Source organism: Pongo abelii, chromosome 11, assembly GCF_028885655.2.
Source record: "Pongo abelii isolate AG06213 chromosome 11, NHGRI_mPonAbe1-v2.0_pri, whole genome shotgun sequence".
In the NCBI taxonomy this organism is placed as follows: Eukaryota; Metazoa; Chordata; class Mammalia; order Primates; family Hominidae; genus Pongo; species Pongo abelii.
Window position 1 is genome coordinate 103572956 of NC_071996.2, and position 23539 is coordinate 103596494.

The 23539-nt window shown below is 39.0% G+C and overlaps 1 protein-coding gene across 2 annotated transcripts in view; it reads left to right on the forward strand.

The window, feature by feature from the left end:
* The first annotated feature begins 5257 nt into the window (after window positions 1-5257).
* Window positions 5258-23539, forward strand: part of SGO2 (shugoshin 2) — a 59016-nt gene continuing 40734 nt past the window's right edge. Inside the window, exons 1-5 of one of the 2 annotated variants that reach the window (XM_024243639.2) lie at window positions 5258-6763; window positions 13444-13578; window positions 15457-15632; window positions 16529-16606; window positions 23041-23126. In XM_024243639.2, coding sequence (XP_024099407.2) covers window positions 13446-13578; window positions 15457-15632; window positions 16529-16606; window positions 23041-23126 — 473 coding nt within the window. In that variant the 5' untranslated portion in view covers window positions 5258-6763; window positions 13444-13445. The other variant, XM_024243640.3, reaches the window with a different exon arrangement.

Consider the following 23539-nt stretch of genomic DNA (forward strand, 5'->3'; position numbering starts at 1 on the left):
CATAGCCTACTATACACCTAGGCAATATTGTGTAGGCTATTACCCCTAGGCTACAAACCTGTACAGAGTGATACTGTACTGAATACTAGAGGCAATGGTAACACAATGGTATTTGTATATCTAAACGTATCTAAACATAGAAAAGGTATAGTAAAAATATGATATAAATGACTTTGAAAAATGGTACACCTGCATAGGGCACTTACCATGAATGGGGCTTGGAGGACTGGAAGTTGCTCTGGGTGAGTCAGTGAGTGAGTGGTGAATGAATGTGAAGGCCCAGGACATTACTGTATATTAGGGTAGGCTTTATAAACACTATACACTTAGGCTACCTTAATTTATTTAAAAAATAAAGGAATTGTGCTATGATGTTATAATGACTACAATGTCACTAGGCAACACGAATGTTTTAGCTCCATTATAATCTTATGGGACCACCATCATATATTTGTTTGGTAGTTGACTGAAACATCATAATGTGGGGCATGACTATAATTATTTTATTTCTTTCTGTTAGAGAAACTGTTTACAGGAGATAAGGAAGTTTTGGTTTATGCCTAAATAATTTCACTTACCTTAGTTTTTACTGAAATAAAAGCATAAAAATTTTAAATGTAGAGTTGCCTTTCTTTTAAGGAAGCAAATGTTTTGAAGATAACTGTCCAACATTTATGTGAATGTGAAAACTTACAAAGCACTCTGGTTTTCAAACTTATCTATGCCTACAATATCTGGTCTTTCTTCTCTTCTTCCCACCACAAAGGAAAAGGAGACCCTTCAGCTCACAGCTTAGCCCTGATTCTAACCCCTGCCTCACCACTACTAACTGCTTTCCTATGTCAGCCTCTCTCCCTCTACCAGCTCCTTTATCCAGCTTTTAGAAAGAATATGTGAACCCCAAAAATTTGAGACAGGTCTCAGTTAATTTAGAAAGTTTATTTTGCCAAAGTTAAGGACTCGCACCTGTGACACAGCCTCAGGAAGTCCTGATGACATGTGCCCAAGGTGGTCGGGGCACAGCTTGGTTTTATACATTTTAAGGAGGCATGAGACATCAATCAATATATGTAAGAAGTACATTGGTTCCACCCAGAAAGGTGGGGACAACTTGAAGCAGGGACGGGGCTTCCAGGTCACAGGTAAATGAGAGACAAATGATTGCATTCTTTTGAGTTTCTGATAGGCTTTTCCGAAGGAGACAATCAGAATGTACATTTATCTCAGTGAGCAGAGGGATGACTTTGAATAGAATGGGAGGAAAGTTTTGCCCTGAACAGTTTCTAGCTTGACTTTTCCCTTTAGCATAGTAATTTTGGGGCCCCAAGATTTTGCTCTCACAAATACAAACCCTCCCTCCAACCTCATTCCCCTGTAGCTATTGTTACTTCTTTCTTGATCCTCAAAGAAATGTCTATTTTCATCTCTGCATCCTCTCTACTGCAAAAGGAATGACTCCTTAACTGTCAAACCCCAGGACTGTTCTCACTCAGGTCTTCCTGCTGCCTAAGACCAGGTTGGCAGTCCCTTCCCAACCATCATTCCTCCCTCAGCCCTCCCACGTGTCTCCTTCTACCTCTCACTGCCTCTCTTGCTGCCTTTTCATCTTTCCTCCATTCATTGATGTTCACCGTGATTCTACCTTCTACTCTTCTTGTGCCTCTACACACTCTTCCTCCACAACTTAATCAACTCTTGTGATTTCTAATTACTATTTGCTGCTGACTCCCAAATCCAAGCATCCCTTTTCAGCTCCATATTTCTATTTCTGTGAGCCTACTGGACATTTCCGACTAGATCTCCTAAATAGCAGAGTTATTATTTTCCACAACTGCTATTCCTTTGCATTTTCAATGAAGAGTGGAAAAGGGAAGGCTATATGATGAGGAAGGGTATGGGGGTCTCTGGGACCCCATCCAGCAGCCAGGGAATGTCCATATGGAAATAACTCTGGAGACGTGGGCTTCAGGACCATGCCAGCAGCGTGGTACATGTAAGTGTGAGTCCACTGGTAAAGCCAGTGAGTACAGCAGCTATCTTTTCAGGCCCCTTCCTCAAGCCTCCACTTTGTATGGTTTGGATTTTATGACTGGAGATATTGAGTAAAGGAGTACTTTAAGCTTTTCGGACTTCCTGCAGAGGCACAGGGTGGAGGTTGAGAAGTAGACTACACCCTGGTCTCTCAGTGTCATCCAACATCTGGACTGGAGTAATGTAGAGAAAAGAGTCGCCATGAGAACCATGGCTAGAGGTTATCTAGCTGAACAAGTGGTAGACCAAATTCCCTGATTATTTTATCCCTTTCCAGACAAGCCTCCCTTCCACACACACATATACCTTGGTCAGACATAAGGAAGCTTGGTGCTCCTGTTACATATTCCCTGCCCTTGCCTAAACCACAGAAATGTTCTTGAATCACCTCAAGGCTCAAAGACCCCTTCCATCTATCCCCAACATCGCTCCTGGATTTTCTAGAGTTAATCAGATCTTTATCACTCCCTTTTCTTAAACTTCTTGAGAGTTTAAGCACTGCTCCCTCCCACACCCCTGCTGCTTTCCTTCATTGTCCACACAAAGTAAAGCTTCTTAGCTGCGCATCTAAGATCCTTCTGTTACTTGACTTTGTCTAACCTCTCAGCCTTTGCTCCCCCCATCTGACCACATGCGTCCTAGGCAGCTCTGAACTGCTTCCTGGGACAGGCCATGTGCTGTCAGCCTAATGAATCCCACCTAACTTGGCCTTCGAGGTTCCACTGCTATGTGACTTCCCCTGAAGATTCATCTTCCCTCTTCTTTAAGAGCTGCTCTTTGTTTCCTAAATCAATTCTTTCTTTCTTTGTGTCTTTCTTTCTTTCTCTCTTTCTTTCTTTCTTTCTCTCTCTCTCTTTCTTTCTTTCTTTCCTTCCTTCTTTCTTGAGAAAAGGGTCTTGCTAAATTACCCAGGCTAGTCTTCAACTCCTAGGCTTAAGTGATCCTCCTGCCCTGGCCTCCCAAAATGCTGGGATTACAGGTGTGAGTCACCGTAGCTGTCCTGTTTCCTAAATGCTTTGATAGCATCTTTTGCAAACCTCACTTAACATCTACATATCACAATATACAGGAATGGATTGTTTGCTTGTCTACTGTCTCCCCAAAGGAAAGAACATTTGCCTCATCTATCTTTACCCTCAGCAAAATGCCAGGTGCAAAGGGGCTCCTGATAAATGTATATTGAAGAAAAAGAGGAGGCTGACAAGCAGGAAACATGAGGAAATTAGCATGATGGATACCATGCCTCAAAACTAAAGTGACAAATGACAAAGTAATTCTCTCACTATCTTGAGAGACTCAGGCCAGGCTGCCTGGGTTCAAATACCAGCTGCACCACTTAACTAAACCTTGTAGAAGTTACTTAAATTTTTGGTGCTTTCTTGGTTCCACCCAGAAAGGTAGAGACAATTTCCTCAACTTTAAAAAGGAAATAATGGTACCTACCACATAGGATCATTTTGAGAACTAAAAAGGCATTTAAAGGGCTTGACACAGTGTCTAGAACATGATAAGCCCTTAATAAATATTATCTGCTGCTGTTATAATGATTAGCTATCCATCACCCAGCACAGCTTATTTAACTGCTTTCTATTAAATAAAATAAAAGTAATTATTGTAGTAAAGTTGCATAAAATACTGAAATGAACCTTTGTCATTCTTTTGGCCGCCTAGCTCAAAATGCATTCCTGAGTTTGGGTAATTCCTCACCTTATGAGTCTAGGTTACCTCTCACTAAGAAGCCACCGTCATCATAGTCATCATCATCATCAAAACAACAACAAAAGCCAGACACAGGCTGTTCAGGACTCCCTTGCGGCAGGACTTGTAGCATATGATTTAGGTTTGACGAGTCAGACACACCCAAACCAGGTCTAGCAACAGGAGCTAGTAATGCCAAGCAGCAGTGATGGGAAAACTGCAGCACAACTATGCCCACTTTCCCATATGTAGTGGTGGTCCCAGTGGTCCCAGCAGCAGTGGTGGCATCTAGTGCCACTGTTGGCTGTACAAGATCAGCTGCATCCTCAAAGGGCTATTTTTGGTAGCATGACCATGGCTAGGTGCTTGTCTGCTGCCAAGCTCCCCTTACTTTCCAAGCCTGTATCTCTATCCTACCCAGAAATGCTTTAACCCACCCAATATTCTTTTCTGCTTCTATCAGCCTGGGTTAATTTTCCTTGGTGCAATTCATCCTGCCAGACTGGTACAGATGATCAGATCAGATGGTTTCATAAGATGTAAGCACACTCCTTCTACTTTGTTTTATTGCTTTATTGATTTGCAGTGTTCTTTACTTGGCTCCTACTCAGGGACTGTTCTTGGATGATTTTTGTTTTAGTAATGCTGATATGTTAAAGAGGGTTTTTCTGGTTTTTTGTTTTTTGGCAATTACACTTTCTCTCTTTCCTTTCCTTCCCATCCCTTTTTTGGTGTGAGTGATTGTGTCTTAGGACAATCAAATTTTAATTGACTGGAATCTATGCTTAGGTAGAGAAAATCAGGCAACTAATGAGTATAAGAATAAAGGAAAACAGATGGAGAGGAGCAAAATCAGTGCCCAGTGCAGGAGAGTATCACAACAGGACTGTGAGCTCATTTAATGTAACTAGTTTATTTTATAGATGAAATACTTGAAACAAGGAACACACAGCTAATGGCTCAGCCACAACAATAATAACTGCATCTCCAGACTTCTCATCCAGGGCTCCTGCCTCTATCCATTATACCAAGAGGCAAAAGGCAAATAACTAAAAAGCAAGCTGAGATCACGTTAAATTTAACCCGATTAATTATACTTTTAGGTTTATGGTTGTATATGATACTAATTTACATTTTCAAGAGGTTTTACAATTTACAAAGCAGTTAAATCCTTTCAACTGCTCTGAGATAAGGTAGCACTTTTTTTTTTTTTTTTTTTTGAGACGGAGTCTCGCTCTGTCGCCCAGGCTGGAGTGCAGTGGCGCGATCTTGGCTCACTGCAAGCTCCGCCTCCCGGGTTCACGCCATTCTCCTGCCTCAGCCTCCCGAGGAGCTGGGACTACAGGCGCCTGCCACCACGCCCGGCTAATTTTTTTGTATTTTTAGTAGAGACGGGGTTTCACTGTGTTAGCCAGGATGGTCTCGCTCTCCTGACCTCGTGATCCGCCCGCTTCGGCCTCCGAAAGTGCTGGGATTACAGGCGTGAGCCACCGCGCCCGGCTAGCACTTTTTTTTTTTTTTTAAAAGAGGTCTTGGTATTCATGTCTTGATAAATGTTTTAGCATCTCTCCTACCTCTGACTTTCCTGTCTTCCTTTTCTATTTGTTTTGGTTTTGAAGCTGTAACTACAAAATGTGTCCATTGGGAAGAGAGCAGTATTAATGTATTTGAACAAAAGGGCCCATTGATTGAAACCATCATAAAAATATATGGGATGCTGTTATTAACTCCATTTTACAAATGAGGAAACGGAAGCCCAGAGAGATTAAGTGGTTTGGCCAAGATTAAATAACCATTAAATGGCACAGTCACTACAAGGTTCATTTAAAAAAACATATAACATACATTGAGCATTTAATGTGTCAGCCTGGGTAAACAAGATATAGTGCTAGTTAACTCCTAGGAAGGCATAAATTTCTATAACCAGTATATTACTTTCTAAACCACTGTTATTGAAATTTTTATTTTACTGTCTTCTGGAATTTTAGCAGCTGGACAATCAGTAAATACTTTTCTACTTACACAAAATTCACGTAACTATCTGTTTGGAGACTGATCGTGATATATATTAGACTATAAGGTCTTAACTCAAAAGCATGTTTTGCATCATTTGTCTAGATTATCTAAAGTAAAAATGGAAAGCTGTAATTCTCAAATGTCTTCGAATGAACAAAAAATTGACAAGAATATGAAGTTGACTGCATTACTGTATAATCAATTATTGGAACCTTGATTTAACAAGCTATTTTCATTTTCAGTCCAATGGCATACAAAGAGGAAATTTTATTCTTTGTAGTTTCTCCAAAATCTTTGTAAAAATTATGAAAGTAATTTGCGAAAAATGAGCGAATTGACATGGAATATAAGGTGAATAATACATTTTTAAAATGTAGTTGTGTATAACGGAAAACGTCATTCTTGTATATTCAGCTAAAACAGACCATTAGTGCAAGACCTAAATATTAATGAGATCCGGGGTTTGCAACGAAATGTCATTGCTGCTTTTCCCCCAGAAAGTTAAAAGAAAAATGGGGAGAGCTTTAGTGAAAACTAAAAGTGCTGGCGTCACAGTTGGAAATGCAAGGATGCAGAAGAAATGGTAAGATGTGGGTGGGTAATATCCCAGTAAACAACATAAACCTAACAGACTTGAGGTGGCTGTCAAGCCTTTCAGACATGTGATTGATAATGAATGTCAGAGAAGCGTTTCCTTTTCCATCAACGCTTCAGGAGACAGCGGACCGCCACCAACACGGGGCGGAAGAGCGCCCCTGTCACGAAGACTGTGCCCCCCTGTCACACAGACCGTGCCGCCCCCAGCTCGCCTGGGCACGCCCCTTCCTGCCCCCGCAGCGGGGTCCCGCCCTTTGCGCCTTTCACTTCCTAGTAACCGCCCTCCCTTGCGCCATCTTCGCAGGACCCGATTGGCTGATGGGGCAACCGCCAACGGCTGTGGCGTTTAAACCCAAGCCGCAGCCGCTGCTGCTCGCCGAGCGCCCGGAGCTGGGTGGGGGTGCCCCACGCTGAAAGAGAGGTAAGTTAGTGGCCTGCGGCATTTGATGTGACCGCCCTCTCCCTGTCGGGATCGGTGTCGTTCTTGAGTCGGTTCTCTAGGCGCTGTCCGCCTCGGTCTCCGGCTCGTCTTCCGCCCTCTGTCCTCCGAGATCCGGGACGGCGGCCCCTCTCCGGCTCCGAGGGGTTCGTTGACGGAGTCCTGTTTTGGCTTTGAGTCGCTGCCTCTTGTTTCTGAGATTTGAGCCTCCGGCAGGGCGAGCGGGGAGAGCCACCAGTTAGGTCTGCTACTTAAGGGAAGATATTTCTGTCTCTGGGACTGCTCTACTCTCTTGAACAGTTTCTAGGGCATTGTGAGCGCTCAGTACGTGTCTGTGGAATGAATGTTAGAGACTGCGTGCCAAAGTTCTCGAAGGAGCCCTCTCCTTCGAGAGGCTGGCTGAAGGCGAAAGGGTGATGGAAGACTGGGGAGAACTTGGAACTTAGAACTTGAGCTGCTTGATGTACAGGTAGGATTTCAGTAGAGAATAGGGACAATGATTTTTTTAGATGAGGTATCCGATTCAGGAGAATTGGTTGTGGAACTGAGTATTTCGTATTTAGAGACAGTCGAGATGCTGGCCGGACAAGTGTCACAGAGTGCTGGTATTGAGTGCTGACAGTATACCAGGTTCCGTACTAGACACTGTACATACATTGACTCATTTAGTCCCTACAAGGAGATGCCCTTATTTTTTATGGTTTTATAAATCTGGAAATTGAGACGAAGAGGTGTTGAGATCACGTAGCTATGAAACGTTGTAACTGGAGCTCCAACACAGTTGTAATCACTATCATAATGTCTCAGTGTCTATATGGTAAATTACCCAGGAACAGTACCCCAAATGCCTGGTTCTGGCTCCTAAAGTTTCCCTTGGTGAGGTCATTGATGTAGGGGGTTGCAGGGCAGTGTCAAGGAACACTCGAGATTTCTGGCATGAGGATTTGAATAGGCGATTGACAGTGTCATTTATTAAATTAAGGAATTGTGTCAGAACCAGCTTATTAGGGAGGGCAATCCAGCTGTGTTTTCCTAATTAGTAAAATGAGATTTGGTATTCCAGACTGGATTTTTTGGGAGATGAACTAGATTTCTATGTTAGGATCCCTTTCAGGTGTGTGAGATGAAACAGTTTGTGGGGAGTTTCTGTGTTCTGCTGTCTTTGAGATAGATAGTAATCTTTGATTTTAAAGTTTCTTTCTGGCAAAACGTTTAAAAGAACGGTTGAGCCTTAATCTTGAAAGGTTTCTGGTTCAACTTATTCCCCATTGCAGAAATTTCTTCTAAAACCATCTTTCCGTTATTTGCTTGACACCTTCCAACATCTGCTTAACACTTTCAAAGGAGACCCATTCCAAGAGTGGGCAGTTTTTCTATTGGAAAGTTCTTCCATTCATTCATAGTCACTTCTTCCACAAATGTTTATCCAGCAGCTGCTATGTGGCAGGCACATTTCTGTACTAAGGTACAGAAGCAAACTTGACAAAAGTTTATGCCCTCATTGAACTTACAATTTAGTAGGAGAAAACAGATAATAAGTTAAGTAAACTATTTAATTTTATCTTAGACATTGATAAGTTAATGGAGAAAAATAAAACAGAAGGGGAGAATGGGGGTAAGTAGTTTGGACTGGGAAGGCTCACTAAGAAAGTGACATTTTGGCAAATGCTCGAAGGAAGTGAGCAAGCTCTGTGGTCATTTGAAGGAAGAGTTGATACAAAGGGAAAAAAGAATAAAAGTTTCTGCTTTAGAGCATGTCAAGGTAGGCAGTGTGGCCAGAGATTATTGAGCAAGAGGAAGATTAATGAAAAGGATTAGAAAGGTTCACTGATGATGAATTGGGGAAGAGAAGTGTCAAATTGTATAGTACTTTCTAGGCCATTTTAAAGATTGAGTGAGATGGAAAGCTACTGGAGAGTTTTTTTAACATGGGAGTAACATGAATTTACTTAAGCTTTAAAAGAATCATTGTGGTTGCTAGGTTAAGAATAGATAGTCAGGGAGAAAATGGAGGCAGGGAACACCATTCATGTAGCTATAGCAAATAATGTACATGAGAGAGAATGGCAACTTGGATCAAAGTGGTAGCAGTAGAAATAGTGGTAAGTAGCCCAGGTGGATGCATTGTGAAAGCTGGGCCAGCATAATTGATGATAGAATAGATGTGGGATATGAAAGAGAACTTTCTGACCTGAGCAGCTGAAAGGATGGAGTTGTCATTAAGTGAGCTAGGGAGGACATGGTGAAGTAGGTTGGGGTGGGGGGAGTTTAGGACATGTTAAATTTGAGATGTGTGTTAGAAATCCTAGTTGGAGATGAGTAGTAGGCAGTTGGATGAATAAATCTGGAGTTCAAGGGAAAAGTCTAGATTGGGAACACAAATTTGAGAGTTATCAGCATTTCGATTTAAAAGCCAGGACACTGGCTGATAGACCAGGGAGTATATGTAAATATAAAAGAGATGAGATCCAAGGACTGAGATCTAGGGCACTCCAGTGGTAAGAGGTTAGAGAGATGAAGAATAACCAGCAAGAGAGACTGAGAAGTGGTCAGCGAGGCAGGAGAAAATCCTGCCTCAGAACAAACAGAAGAATGTGCTATTTTGCAACCAAGTGAAGAGCGTATTTCAAAAGGAAGGAATGACTTGATATTAAATGCTTTTCACAGATCAAGTAAAAAGAGACTAGGCCTGACCACAGTATTTGATTTAACAACATAGTAATTCAGTGACCTTAATGAACAGTTTCCATATAGTAGTGGTGACAGCAGAAATTTCATTGTAGTGGATCAAGAGAGACTGGGAGGAGATGAATTGGAGACAGCAAGTATAGACAACTCTCTAAAGGAGTTTTGCTGTAAAGGGAAGCAGGGAAATCAGGTCATAGCATTCCAGCATCAAGGGACCACTTGTATTTTCTTAAATGTTTCATTTTCATGCATTTACACATGCCATTCTTTCTTCCTGGAATGCCCTTCCTAATCTTGATGCCTGACAAGTTCTTAGTTTCTAAGACTTACTTATTCATTCAACAAATATTTACTGTGTTGATATCATTTGTAAGGCACTATTCCATGAGCTGGGGAATATATCAGTGAATAAAACGTAAAAATCCATGACCTCCTAGAATTTAAATTCTAGTTGGGGAAGACAGACAATAAATAAATCTATAGTATGTTAGATAGTGATAGATGTTGGGGGAAGGAGCTACAGTTTTGTTTTGTGTTTTGTTTTTGAGACAGAGGCTCACTCTGTCACCCAGGCTGGAGTGCCATGATTTGATCTCAGCTCACTGCAGCCTCCACCTCCCAGGTTCAAGCGTTTCTCTTGCCTCAGCCTCCTGAGTACCTGGGATTACAGGCACCCGCCACCATGCCCAGCTAATTTTTTTGTATTTTTAGTAGAGACGGGTTTCACCATGTTGGCTAGGCTGGTCTCGAACTCCTGACCTCAGGTGATCCACCCACCTCAGCCTCCCAAAGTGCTGGGATTGCTGGCATGAGCCACTGCACCCGGCCTGGAGCTACAGTTTTAAGCGACCTCACTGAGAAGGTGACATTTGAAGAGACTTGATGGAGGGGAGTGAATGGGCCATTTGTATATCTGGAAGAAGATGTTTCTAAACAGCATTTATTCTAAATGCAGAATAACCAGTATAAAGGACCTGAGGCTGAAGAATGCCTGGCATATGCTCCAAACAGCTAGATCTTGGTGGCCAGTATGGCCTGAGGGGAATGCGATAGAGGGAGAGGAGGAGGAGTTCAAATTAGAGAAGTGCAGAGCTAGTGGAGAGACCGTACTAAGGACTTTGGAGAGAAGTGGGAACTGTGGGAGAGTTTTAGATTGTATAAATTAATTCACTGTAGGGACAGCAGCAGTGGAAATAGGGAGTCAAAGCCTGTTGCAGAAACTCAAGTGAGACATGGTAGTGACTCTGACTAGGTTGGCAGCAATGGACATACTGAGAATTGGTCAGATTCTAAATATATTGTGAAGGTATAAGTTGAGATATGAGAGAGATTTTTGACCTGAGCAACTGAAAGGATGAAGTTACCATGAACTGAAATAGAAAATGCTCTGAGTGAAGCAGGTTTGGTGAAGTTAAATGTGGTGCATCTACTTTAGTTATTCAAGTGAAATTGTGGAGTAGACAGTTGGGTATATGAATCCAGAGTTCAGGAAAGAGATCCAAACTGAGGACATAATTATGGAGTCCTTGGCATCTGGCTGGTATTTTAAGTGATGAGACTGTATGAAATCACCAAAGAAGGTAGTGTAGATAAAGAGAGGAAGTTCAAGGAAAGACCCTGTTAGAGGTTGGAAGAACCTGTAAAAGAGACAGAGGAGGAACAGGTAGGTAGGTAGGTAGGAAAAAAACGTAGGACTTTGATGTTCTAGAAGCCAAGGAAATACAATTTTTGAGGAAGGAGAAATTAACCACATTAAAATGCTGCTGATAGATCAAGTTAGATGAAGACTGAGAATTGACTATTAGATTTAGCAGCACAGAAGTCATCAGAGATCTTGGAAAAAAGCAGTTTTGGTGGAATAGTCCAAGTGAAGGCCTGATTGAAGTAGGTTTATGAGAAGGTTGGAAACTGAGTATAGACAATTTTTTCAAGGAGATTTGCTGTAAAGGTCTGCAGAGAATTGGAGTGGTAGTCTGAGTATGAAGTGGGAACAAAAGAGGGTTCTTTAAGGTGAGGAAATAGCAGTGTGTTTGTATATTGATGAGAATGGTCCAGTGGAAAAGGAAAAAACTGATGATATAGGGAAAGAATTGTTGGAATGATGTCTTTAAGGAGGCAGGAAGGCCTGGGATCCAGTGCATGGATCTGTATCTAGGAACACAGTTGATCCCTAAAAACAGGAGAGAAAACAGATACACAGATACAGGTATGCTTTGTGGGTAATTGCAATGGAAGTTTTCAGAAAGTTCTCCACAGGCTGCTTCAGTGTTCTGAGAGAGAATAACAGTGAGTGAGGATATGAAATAATTCATAAAGAGGAGTGACCCAGGGATTGATAACAGCAGTGAAGGGAAAGGGGTAATAGAGTCTAGTGGCAGTATATTCAAGGATGGGAATTTTTAGGGAGGAGGGAAGATGAATGGTCTGCACGCATGAATGTGTTGTAGCCTCTAGAAGGGGTGTGGGAGGGAAAACAGCCCCTGCCTGACAGGACTGCAGGAGAATCTGTGTCCTCAGGGGAGACGGTGGTTCAAGAAGATGAAGGGAACATTCAGAGAAGAGATTGAGGCTGTAGAGGTTTGGTTGATGATGGAATGTGAGTTCTAGAGGACCTCATGAGTCTGACAAGGGTAAAATAGGCAGGCTGTATGCATTTCCTTTGGCAGCTGTAACAAATTATCATAAATGAGGTACTTAAAACAACTGAAATGTATTTCCCCACAGTTCTGGAGGCCAGAAGTCTAAATTCAGTTATCACTGGTTTTCCCACCTCAAGGTGTATTTGCAGCTGTACTCTCTCTGGAGGCTCTTCAGGAGAATCTGTTCCTTGCTTTGTCAGTTCCTGATGGCTGCTGGCAGTCCTTGACATGTGGCTGCATCACTCCTGTCTCTGCTGTCTCTTGTAAGGACTCTTGTGATAGTATTTAGGCCTGCCTGGATAATCCAGGATAATCTCCCCATTAGAAGATCCTCAACTTATTCAAATCTGCAAAGGCCCTTTTTCCAGATGAGGTTTAGAATTAAAGGGATCTAATAACTTTGGGGGACCATTTTCCAGCTTACCACAGGACCAGATGAGGAATGTGTAGAGCTTAGGGGATTCGAGTGAGGGGGATGAACCTGACCCAGGAGTTGAGGGATTCTTGCCATGATTGACAAAGTGAGCTGAGTCCTGGATTGACATAGTGAGTTGAGTCCTGTGGACTCAAGGCAGGAAGTGGTGGGGAGGCTGAGTATTGAGGGTTAGGCAGGTGCAGGTGACGGGTTTTTTTTTTGTTGTTGTTGTTGTTGTTTTTTTTAAGATCTCTTCAGATGGAGGCAAGGAGGCTTGGGGAGGAAATGGAGGCATGGGGAGGTTGGTCTTACATGGCTCAACATCAACTGCTCCTTCTCAGTGAAGCTATCTCTGATCCTTTTCCCCTGCCCAGGCACAGTTAATCACTTCTCCTCTGCATTGTGTATTGTAGCCATTACTCTTGTAATACTATAATGTAATGATTTCTTTATCTTCCTGTTTCTATAATAGGCCATAAATCTAATAGACAAATTTAAGGTTTCCTATTTCTCCAACCCCCTTCCCCACCTTGGATTGGGTATATCTCTTCCGTACTTCCTTTAAACTCTATGTATATCTCTAAGGTTACACTTCTTACATTGTATGAAAGCACTGTCTGTACCCACATTGTACCATGCATTCCGTGAGGGCAGAGACCATATCCTGTCATCTGTCCCCTGCACCTGGTACATAGATGATTAATGTAGGTTTAAATGAAAAAAATAATCATTTACCTTTTTGGATTATACCTTAAGCCACTTTTGATTACATTCATACTTTCAGATTTTATACAAAGTTTAGCAAATACTTAATGCACAAAGTATATTAAGTCATGATTGTTACTTTTTAAAATGTATTTATCAGTTATCCTTTTTCTTTTATTAATCAATACTATGATTTTTTTTTTCTTTCACTTCAGTGATGGAGTGCCCAGTGATGGAAACTGGCTCACTTTTTACCTCAGGAATTAAGAGACATGTGAAAGACAAAAGAATTTCAAAGACTGCTAAGTTGAATGTTTCTCTTGCTTCAAAAATAAAAACAAAAATACTAAGTAAGTGCCATCAGTTTTAAAATACACTCACGTTTTAACTTTTCCCCAGAATTGTTATATATTTGCTACCTTATTTTATCAAGTACAGAAAATTACTAAAATGACTATTTTGTTAACTGTTAACTTTTTAAATTTGATCCTTCCTATCTCCTTCAACTCCTGTCAGTTGGGTGGTTTTGATGATTTACCCTAAGTATGACACAGCTGAATTTTCAGCAGTGAGGCTGCGGTGACCCAAGACAGCTACTTTATACAGCGCACAAAAAAAATACCAACATGACTTTTCTGGAAAAGATGTAATAAGAGTAGCAGGTTGTTCTGGCATGTCATGGCAGCTGGATGATGGGTAGCCTAGAGGAGGTGGGCTCACACTGGATGCTTATATATATATATATATACACGTATATATATACGTGTGTGTGTGTATATATATATATATGTGACTTTATATAGGCAATCTTATGAAGATACTGAGTACTTTGGAAATGGAATTTCATGAATTCTGGAGTTAAGGCATCAGAAGGGCACAAAAAAAAGGAGGTGGGAAAACTCCCCAAGATAAATTTTCATTACTTCTGAAAATTATCTCAATGTTCATACCCATCTTAGCAGGAGTTGGGGAGGTATCCTTTTAGTCACATTATCTGCTGATATAGCTCCTGCAAAGGACAATCACGTGTGCCTTCTAAAACAACCCAGCCTCCTGGGTTCCTGTAAATCATGATGCAGCTCCCACCCAGGTCTCTAGGGCCACTCCTTATACTGGCTCTTGCTTACTCCCTTTGGCAAGACTATTCCACACCCCCTGTTATGAAGGAATATGCTGACTTTGAGGAGTACAACAGGAAAATGTTATTACTCTTTATCTTCTGGAAATCCTAAGCTTGTTGTAGTCAGTTTCTATTTGCTGTGCCAAGGATGGCCATCTAAAACTACTCTCTCTGTGCCAAAGGTAAAGTACTGTTTTGGACCCTGTTTTGCAGAATCCCAAGTTTTCCCTGAGTATTTATAAAATGTTATTAAATTTTATAAAACTTATTTCACACACACTAGACTTTTATTCAGTGGCATATGTTATTGAATAGTGACATGTAAGTTAAAATTATGAAAATATAATGATGTTTTAAATGTACTAAGGGAATACACTATATTTAAGGTAAGCTTTACCAAGGAATTCACAATGAAATTTCTTTGCTTCCAACAGAAAAGCATTTCAGGAGTGATTTAAATCATATTTACATAGTGCTTTTAAAGAGGAGTCAAGTTTAGATTGCAGTAGATGCCTAGAAATAAGAGGTCGAATCTTTTAGATGGCAGTAAAAGGTCCCGTGGGGTTTAGATTATCTGTCTAACATTAGAGTAAGTATGCCTCTATCACTCAAAGTTTAAAAATGGATGTTGGGAGTATTAAATAATTTGTTCAGTTCTGGAGCTGTAGAAGCCGGCTTTAGAATTTTCACAGATTGGCTACCCTCATTCCTATGGGACATTTCCAGTTAGAGCTGCAGAATCAGTTTCTCCATTCTGTCTACTAGTCAAAGGTAGGAGAGCAGGTAGAGCAGCAAGTATCAAGATTTAGTTTTTGTGACTGATCTAATTATGTAGAATCCTGTGTCTGTGCTGCAGTCCTCTTATTCCTTTTTATACATATTCCGCATTCCTCACAACTCTTGAATTCTTCATCTTCTGTCTAGCTTTCATTTCTTCAGCTCTAAACTCGGTTTATTTTTCTCAAAACTACATCTGTATTGTTATTCCCTTTTCTAATCTTCAGTTAAAACTTGTGAAATGCATTTTGTCTAATGTTTTACTAAGGAATATAAAAATTTCTTAAGGTATAAGTTCAATATTAACTCATTTTAAAAATCTTTTTTACAGATAATTCTTCTATTTTCAAAATATCTTTAAAGCACAACAACAGGGCATTAGCTCAGGCTCTTAGTAGAGAAAAAGAGAACTCTCGAAGAATTACAACTGAAAAGATGCTATTGCAAAAAGAAGTAGAGAAACTGAATTTTGAGAACACATTTCTTCGCCTAAAGCTAAATAACTTGGTATGTAAGCTATATTGTTTTTGAATTCTAATTATAACTTAAATCTTTTAGCTGCATTATTATAGAAGCTCTAAAAATATTTTTCAAATCTCCAATTGTGAAAAATTATTGAAAGTCAGTATGTCATGTAAGTCTATGTTAAAGGACAAACTGTTAATGGGTAATAAAATATGTGTTTTAAATCTACATTCTAAATGTGTGCTTGTGTGCTATGTAAACCAGTATAATACCTTGACCAACATTCGATTGCTAATAATAAACAAAGCTTGGTACATTAATACATTTTTAAAAGATGGTCATAGTTCTTCCAGTGTTCTTGAAAGGAAAGGAATTCCCAGAATGTTGTTATTCTTTTTTAATCTCAGCATTTACCTGGCTACAAGCTAAACAGAATGAGGATTATAGTTGTTTCTTTTCCTTCCAAATTTCAACTCTGTTCACAGACAGGGCAGTGAGAGCCAATGATTAGCTAGGCTGCAACTATAGATCTAAATCTAAAATGAGTAGGACTTATTTATAATGGAAAAAGGACCTACCCTACTTGTGGGTTAAATTCCTGTGGCTGACAAACTGTTCTCTTGCCATGTGATATATTATTATGAGAAGATAGAAAAATGTTTATAGGAAAACTTATAATTATTAGTTCTAAAGCATTCAACGTGTGTGTGTGTGTGTACATGTATGTATGTATGATATGTATGACTATTTGGACTGTATAATACTATTTGGTACTATATAATGTACCATTTTAGCTGAATGTTATCTCAATTTTTAGCTCAATGTGATATCAATTATTTTTTAAGTTTTCTTACATGGATGGCATTCATAAATGCTTGATATTATAATAAACTACAAGTCTTAACTGATTAAAAGGGGTCTTTATTTTACATGTGCAGAATAAGAAGCTTATAGACATAGAAGCTCTCATGAACAATAACTTGATAACTGCAATTGAAATGAGCAGTCTTTCTGAGGTAAGTAGAATTTATATGTAAATAGTGTCATTCTTTACATGACTGAGGATCACTGAGATTATTTAAATAACATCAAGGTTAGAGATTCACATTTCAAGTTTTGTGCAAAGGACTGATGATAATATCAGTTTTAACTGGCTAACAGCATATTATCATTTTGTATAATCGGTTATTGAAAATGTCGTATGAAAATTAGGTTTTTATTAAAAGTAACAGGATTAGACAGGTTAGTGGAACATTCTGAGCTCCTAAACGGACTCAGAAACATAAAGACATTAGTAGAAAGGAAGCATTTTAAGTGAGGAAAGACTTTGGGGTTTTTGTTTTTTGTTTGTTTGTTTTAAAGATGGACACAATGGAAAAACTGGGGAAAAAAATAGAGGCTGGTCCTACTTTATACTGTTTTCTAAAACAAATTCTAAGTTTCCCAAATGCTTTTCATATGGTTCTTTTTGGAGAATTCAGAGGGCTAAGGTCAACATCTAGATTAAGGAAAAGTAAAAACTGGACAGCAGGTAGATGGAGAAGCTGGAGGTGAAGGCAGTATACCATCTTGGTAGCTACCTTCTTGAACTTACTGTTTAACAGACTAACTTTTGCATACCAAGCTTTAAAATTCTTATTCCTTCTAGTTGTTATTAAGTGGGGCAGGTGATGGGTCATATAGACGTACTGTCCTAACATCAGAACGAGATAAGAAAAGTATAGAATAAATTTCACACATGCTTTTGTCCGCCTTCAGCTACTTTCTTCTCCATTCTGTCTTCTTGTACCTCATGCAGGTGATTGCTTTCATCTGTTTCTTTATATAAAAACAAACAAACAAAATAAATATTTTCTTACTTCTTTACACAAAAGATAGCATGCTATACCAGATGTTCTATACCTTTTTATGTGACATATCTTGGGGATCTCTCCATATGATTATGTGGAGTGATTTCTCATTCTCTTTTGGTGCTGCTTTGGATAGATCTAGAGTGGACTTGTAATCTACCTCACTAGGCTCCTATTGTTGGACACTTGGGTTGTCCTTTGCTGTTGGCTTGTGTTAGTGTAGAGTGCCTTTCCCTCTTGCATCATTAATTTTTTCCCTCCCTTCTGGATTATTCCCATCAGGATGCAAAAATGTTATCATCTCTCATCTTAAAAAAAAATAATAATAAACCTCTTATTTCACCTACTTCCCAGCTACTATCTCAGCTCTCTTCTTGCCTTTACAGCAAAGCTTTTTGAGAGATTTATTCACTATCTGTAGTTTCTCTTGATCCCATTCCAATTGGGTTTTCACCACCAATCCACTAAATCCTGAAAGTCACCATTGATGTCCATGTTGCGAAAACCCATGGATAATTCTTGGTTCTTGCATTGACTTCACGTGACTTTTAGAATACCATACTCTCCTAAGTCTCTTCCTGCCTTTCTGGCTATTCCTTTTCAGTCTGTTTGCTGGTTTCTCTTTATTTTCCTAAGTTTTGGGAATGCCTTGTGACTCAGTTCTTGGACTTCTCTTTTCTATCTACATTCACTCCTCCTAAATAATTTTATTCTATCTTATGGTTTTAATTACTACTGTACACTGATGACTTTCAAATTTGTAACTCCAGCCTGACCATCTCCTCTGACCTCCAGATAATTTATATCTAATTACCTACTTGGCATCTGTTTGGATGTCTAAAAGCCATCTCAAATTTCACATTTGCCACCAAACCAGTTCCTTTTGAGATTTTCATCTAAGGTAATCACAACTCTCTTTTCCTGTCTTTTTCTCACACCCCATATCTGACCCTTTGGCAAATCATTTTAGTTCTGCCTTCAAAATCAGTCTACAATTCTACCAGTTCTCACAACCCTCTTTCACCACCCATGTCCAAGGCACCATTATCTCTTACTTACATATTGTATTAATATTAGCATCCCAACTTGGCCTTCTTATTTTTTCTCTTGTTTCTCTATGTATTCTCTTCTTATTATAACAGCCAGAGTGATCCTGTTAAAATGTCAGTCTCTGCTTGAAACTCTCCAGTGGAGTCTTATCTATTGCTTGATGTGATCTGAAAACTGAAACTCTTGTTATTTCTTCCACCTCATTTACTACTCTCCTCTTTCTTCCACTCCTTAACCTTTTCAGTGCAGTTCTCTGCCCACTTCACTCCCTCAAACAGAGGTGAGCTGCTACTGTAGTGCCTTTGTACATGTTCTGTCTGCATGCAACAAGTTCCTGTCCTTCAAATGTTGACTCAAAAGTGACTACAGTGAAGCCTTCCCTAGCAACTCTGCATAAATTTAAACACTCCTCACCCCTGCACCTACATTTCATATCCTGCTTTTCTTCTTTAATCTTTCTCCTTAACACTTAACACTATATGACAATTTTGTTTATTGTTCATCCCATCAGAATGTGAGCTTTTTGAGTGCAGGGATGTCTTTACCAGAACAACATCTAGAACATAGTAGGGTGCAATAAATACATATAAAATATTAGGTAGTGTTTCCCCAGTAAGAATGATGCTTGTTTTATATGTAAATAAGTAAGGTACGTATATTTCCTGCAGTCCCTCTTTGATTGAGCTTTTTAAATACAAATAATGCTAAATAATGTAAGTATCTTTTTAGTACGATGATGATGTGGTCTTTTTAGGTGGCTTAGTATGATTATTTATTTTAGTAACTTTCCTAATTTTACATTTCTGTAATAAACTTCAGAAGTGATTTATTTTTCTTTTAATGTGCTGCTGAATTCTTTTTTGCCAGTTTTGCTTAGGATTTTTCTATTGTTAGTTATAAGTGAGGACTCTGAGGCTTTTTTTCTATGCATAGAAAAAAACATAAGACCATACAGTCTTTAGGCATTGATAAAAATGTTATATATACTAAGCTCATAAAAACAATTTGGATGTTTTACTTTTTCTATGTTCTTGAAAAGTGATACAGTATTATAACTGTTTTTCTTTAGAGGTTTGGTAGAATTATTCTGTGAAACCATCTGGACCTGGGACTTTTCTGATGAGAGTGATAGTAGCTTTTTGTTGACTTTATTTATCCTATGGATATTGGTCCCCTTAGGAAAATCTTTCTTTCTTTTGTGTTTAGTTTTATTAAATTATTTTTCCTTAGAAAGTTATCTGTTTCATCTAAGTTTTTAAATTGATGTTCACAGAGTTGACCAGGATAGTCTGTCATTATTCTTTTAATTTTGTCTGTGTTGCATTTCCCCAGTTGATTAATTTTATGTATTTGGGCTTTTATTTGTCTTTTTTCTCCCCACTATCTTAGGTTGTTGTGGTTTTTCTATTTTATTTTATTCTTTTAAAAGAACCATCTTTCTAATTTAATTTAATGTTTGATGTTTCAAACGTTTTTTGCTTTTATTTTTAATAAGTTCTTTTGCCTTTTTGTGGTTCATTGTTACTTTTCTAACTTTGAGTCAATGCTTTTTTTTTATTGTTAACTGTAGGTAAGATGCCATTTTTCTCTCAATACTTTCAATTTTTTAAATTGTCTTTAGTTTTGAGAATTTTGACTTTGATGTGTTTTGCCACGAATTTCCTTGAGTTTATCTTTTTGAGGTTCACTCAGCTTCTTGAATTTGTAGGTTGATGACTTTATCAAGTTTGGAAAAATGTTCAGCCATAATGTCCCCAAGTACTTTTCCAGTCCTGCCCTCTTTCTCTTTCTCCTTTCCTTCTAGGACTCTGATGACATGAATGTTTTATCTTTTTTGCTATTCCACAAATCCCTAACCCTCTGTTATTTTTTTCAGTCTCTTTTCTCTCTTGTTCAGTTTGAGTAATTTCTATTGTTCTATCTCCAAGTTCGCAGGTTTTTCCCCCCTTTTCTTCTTGGTTTTGCTGTTGAGCCCATTTAATTTATTTTATTTTATTTGATTATTACATTTTTCAGTTCTGAGCTCCATTCAGCTCTTTACATCTATTTGTTTGCTGAGATGTTCCATTTTTTCATTTGTTTTAAGCATGTTAGTAATTGCTTGTTGAAGCATTTTTATGATACTTGTTTTAAAATCTTTGTCAGATAATTCCAACATTTGTGTCATCTCAGTGTTGGTATCTATCGTCCTTTCTCATTCCAATTTAGAGTTACCTGATTTTTGGTATGACGAGTGATTGATTTTTGATTGTATCTTGGACATTTTAGATGCATTATAAGACATTGGATCTTACTTCCATCTTGTGTTTAAGCAGACCTCCTTTGACACTACACTGGTGGTAAGGGGAGGTGCTGCCTACTGCCAAGTGGGGACTGAAATTTAGACTTCCCATTCAGCCTCCGTTGACAACACTGTGGTGGGCATAACTGATGAGTGGAGCTGGGAGTTCAGGCTGACACCACTATGGCTGGAACAGGGAAGGGTGCACCTCATTACTTTCCTGGCCTCTGCTGACATGAGGATGAGGAGGATAATGAAGGGGGGAGGTTGTTACTACTGAAGAGTGATGAAAATCCTAGTTCTTTATTAAACCACTTCTATCCCCACCATAGAGGAGAGAGAGGGGAACTCCTTCCTATCACTGAATGGGGATGTATAGCATATAGACATTTTATTTTCTGTGTATTATGATGTTTTTACATCTTTTAAAACATTATTGGCTGGAGACACTGCCCTTCTCAGGGCTAGCCAATTTTTAGAGATGGCAAGGGACCAGCCAGGAGCATGTCTTTTGTTTTAGTCTGTTTTGTGCTGCTATAACAGAATACCACATACAGGGTAATTTATCGTTTTCTTTTCTTTTTTCATTTGAGATTTCATTCTCTAAAAAGACTGGGTAATTTATAAAGAACAGAGATTCATTTGGTTCACAGTTCTGGAGGCTGGGAAGTCCAAGAGCATGATGCTGACATCTGGCATGTGTCATCCCATGATAGAAGGTGGAAGGGCAAGAAAGCATGCAAGACAGAAAAGGAGACCAGACTCCTGTAACCCACTCCTGCAATAACAGCATTAATCCATTCATGAGGGCAGACCCCTCATGACCTAATTACCTCTTAAAAGTCCTGCCTGTTAATACCATCACAATGGTAATTCAATTTCAACATGAGTTTTGGAGGAGACATTCAAAACCATAGCACTTTTGATATGCAAGCTAACTAATCCAGAGCCATATCTCCCCTGTCTGGCCCTTATATCTCAGGAAGCAATGGTCTTCTGCTTTGATTGGCCCAGGGTCAGGTACTAGGCAACCAGGAACCTACCTCTCCTATGTCTTAGAGCCTGCCAAAATTATTCAAACTAGCCAATTCTAGACTATTCACCCTGCCCTGTCTTGCCTTTCCTATGAAAACTCCAATAATAGGCTCTGGCCTAAACCTTCCCCTCGTTCCCATCTTCTGCCTCCTGACCATCCTAGTGTCTTTTCTGTGTGGCTCTGCATGGCCTGCTGTACCTCTTGTCTGTAGGACCCGCAAGTATAATAAACTTTATTTTTTTCCTGAGTCTCTGCCTTCTTTTAATGGCTATACCCAACTGACCATCTCATAAAAAGAATATGAAACAGGATGGTGATCCAAATATGTCCTCCACTGACATTGCTGGGCGGGGATGTACTCTTTAACACTGGGCTGTCCCAAGCCTTTTCTGATGGTACTGCTGATTTGGAAGAGAGTTGTCTTATTATAGCCTGGTGAGTGTGGAAGTTTAAGTTCCCCATTTTGACCTTTGTGCTTTTGTCAAAAATTAATTGACCAAATATATGTGAATCCATTTCTGGACTCTCTGTTCTGTGTCATTGATCTATTTGTCTATCATTATGCTAATACTATACTGTCTCAATTACTGTAACCCTCCTAACTTTTTTCTTTCTCAAAGTTTTTTTTGTTTTTTTAGTTATTCTAGGTCTTTTGCATTTTCCTATGAATTTTAAAATCAGCTTGATAATTTGGCACCATTCCCTTGTTTCTATTACAGCTTAGCTCTGTAATAAAAAACATGGTTGTGTGTTGCCTAATTTTCTGGTCTCTATTAATAATTAAAACATGTTTGTATCTGAAAATTTGGAAATATGGATAAGTAAATATATAAAAGATATATTAAAATCACCCAGATTTTGAATTTTAAAAAGCCATTTAAAAGATGTATTATAAAATTCAGTAAAATATTATATAATACATATGTAGACATGAACATATTGCATGTATGTAAAGATATTGTATTTGTGTAGGTATAGTCATGTATTTATTCCTACACATAGAAGAATGTTGAGGTTATATACCAAAATATTGGCAGTGATTATCTTTTGTTGGCATGATTAAGGATGAACTGTGTTTTAACCTTATTATCACATTATTCTCATTAAACTATTAAAGATAAATGCAAGAATTGTTCTTTTACTATTAATGTCATTGTATAATTTGGTACTGTGATAACTAACATGATTTAATAAGGCTAGAAACTTTGTTTTCTTTATTCTTTTCAAAAATAGTTCCATCAGAGTTCCTTTCTACTGTCAGCTAGCAAGAAGAAACGAATTAGTAAACAGTGCAAATTGATGCGTCTTCCATTTGCAAGGTAAATATGGGCTTGAATTACACTAGTTCAGAGTATATAGATTTTATATAACACAATTAGTGTTTGTGTGTATTGTACAGTGTTCAGGATCATCAACCTGTAGTTATCTACTAAGGTAGAAATGAGGTGGTTTGTAGTGTCTCGCTATAGGTTGTTTCTCTAGGACTTCAAGGAAACTTACGGTCAATCCCCCAACCAGGTTTATTTGTAATGTCTTGCTACTTTACAGTTCTTTTTTTTCTTTTCATCTAGTTCACTCCTGGCCTTGTATTGATTTTTGCTGGATAAATCTGATGACTGTTTCTACCTTTATTATCCTGTGTACTGTCCTAAGCTTTAAAATTAATTTTTGTCGGCCGGCCGGGCGCGGTGGCTCATGCCTGTAATCCCGGCACTTTGGGAGGCTGAGGCGG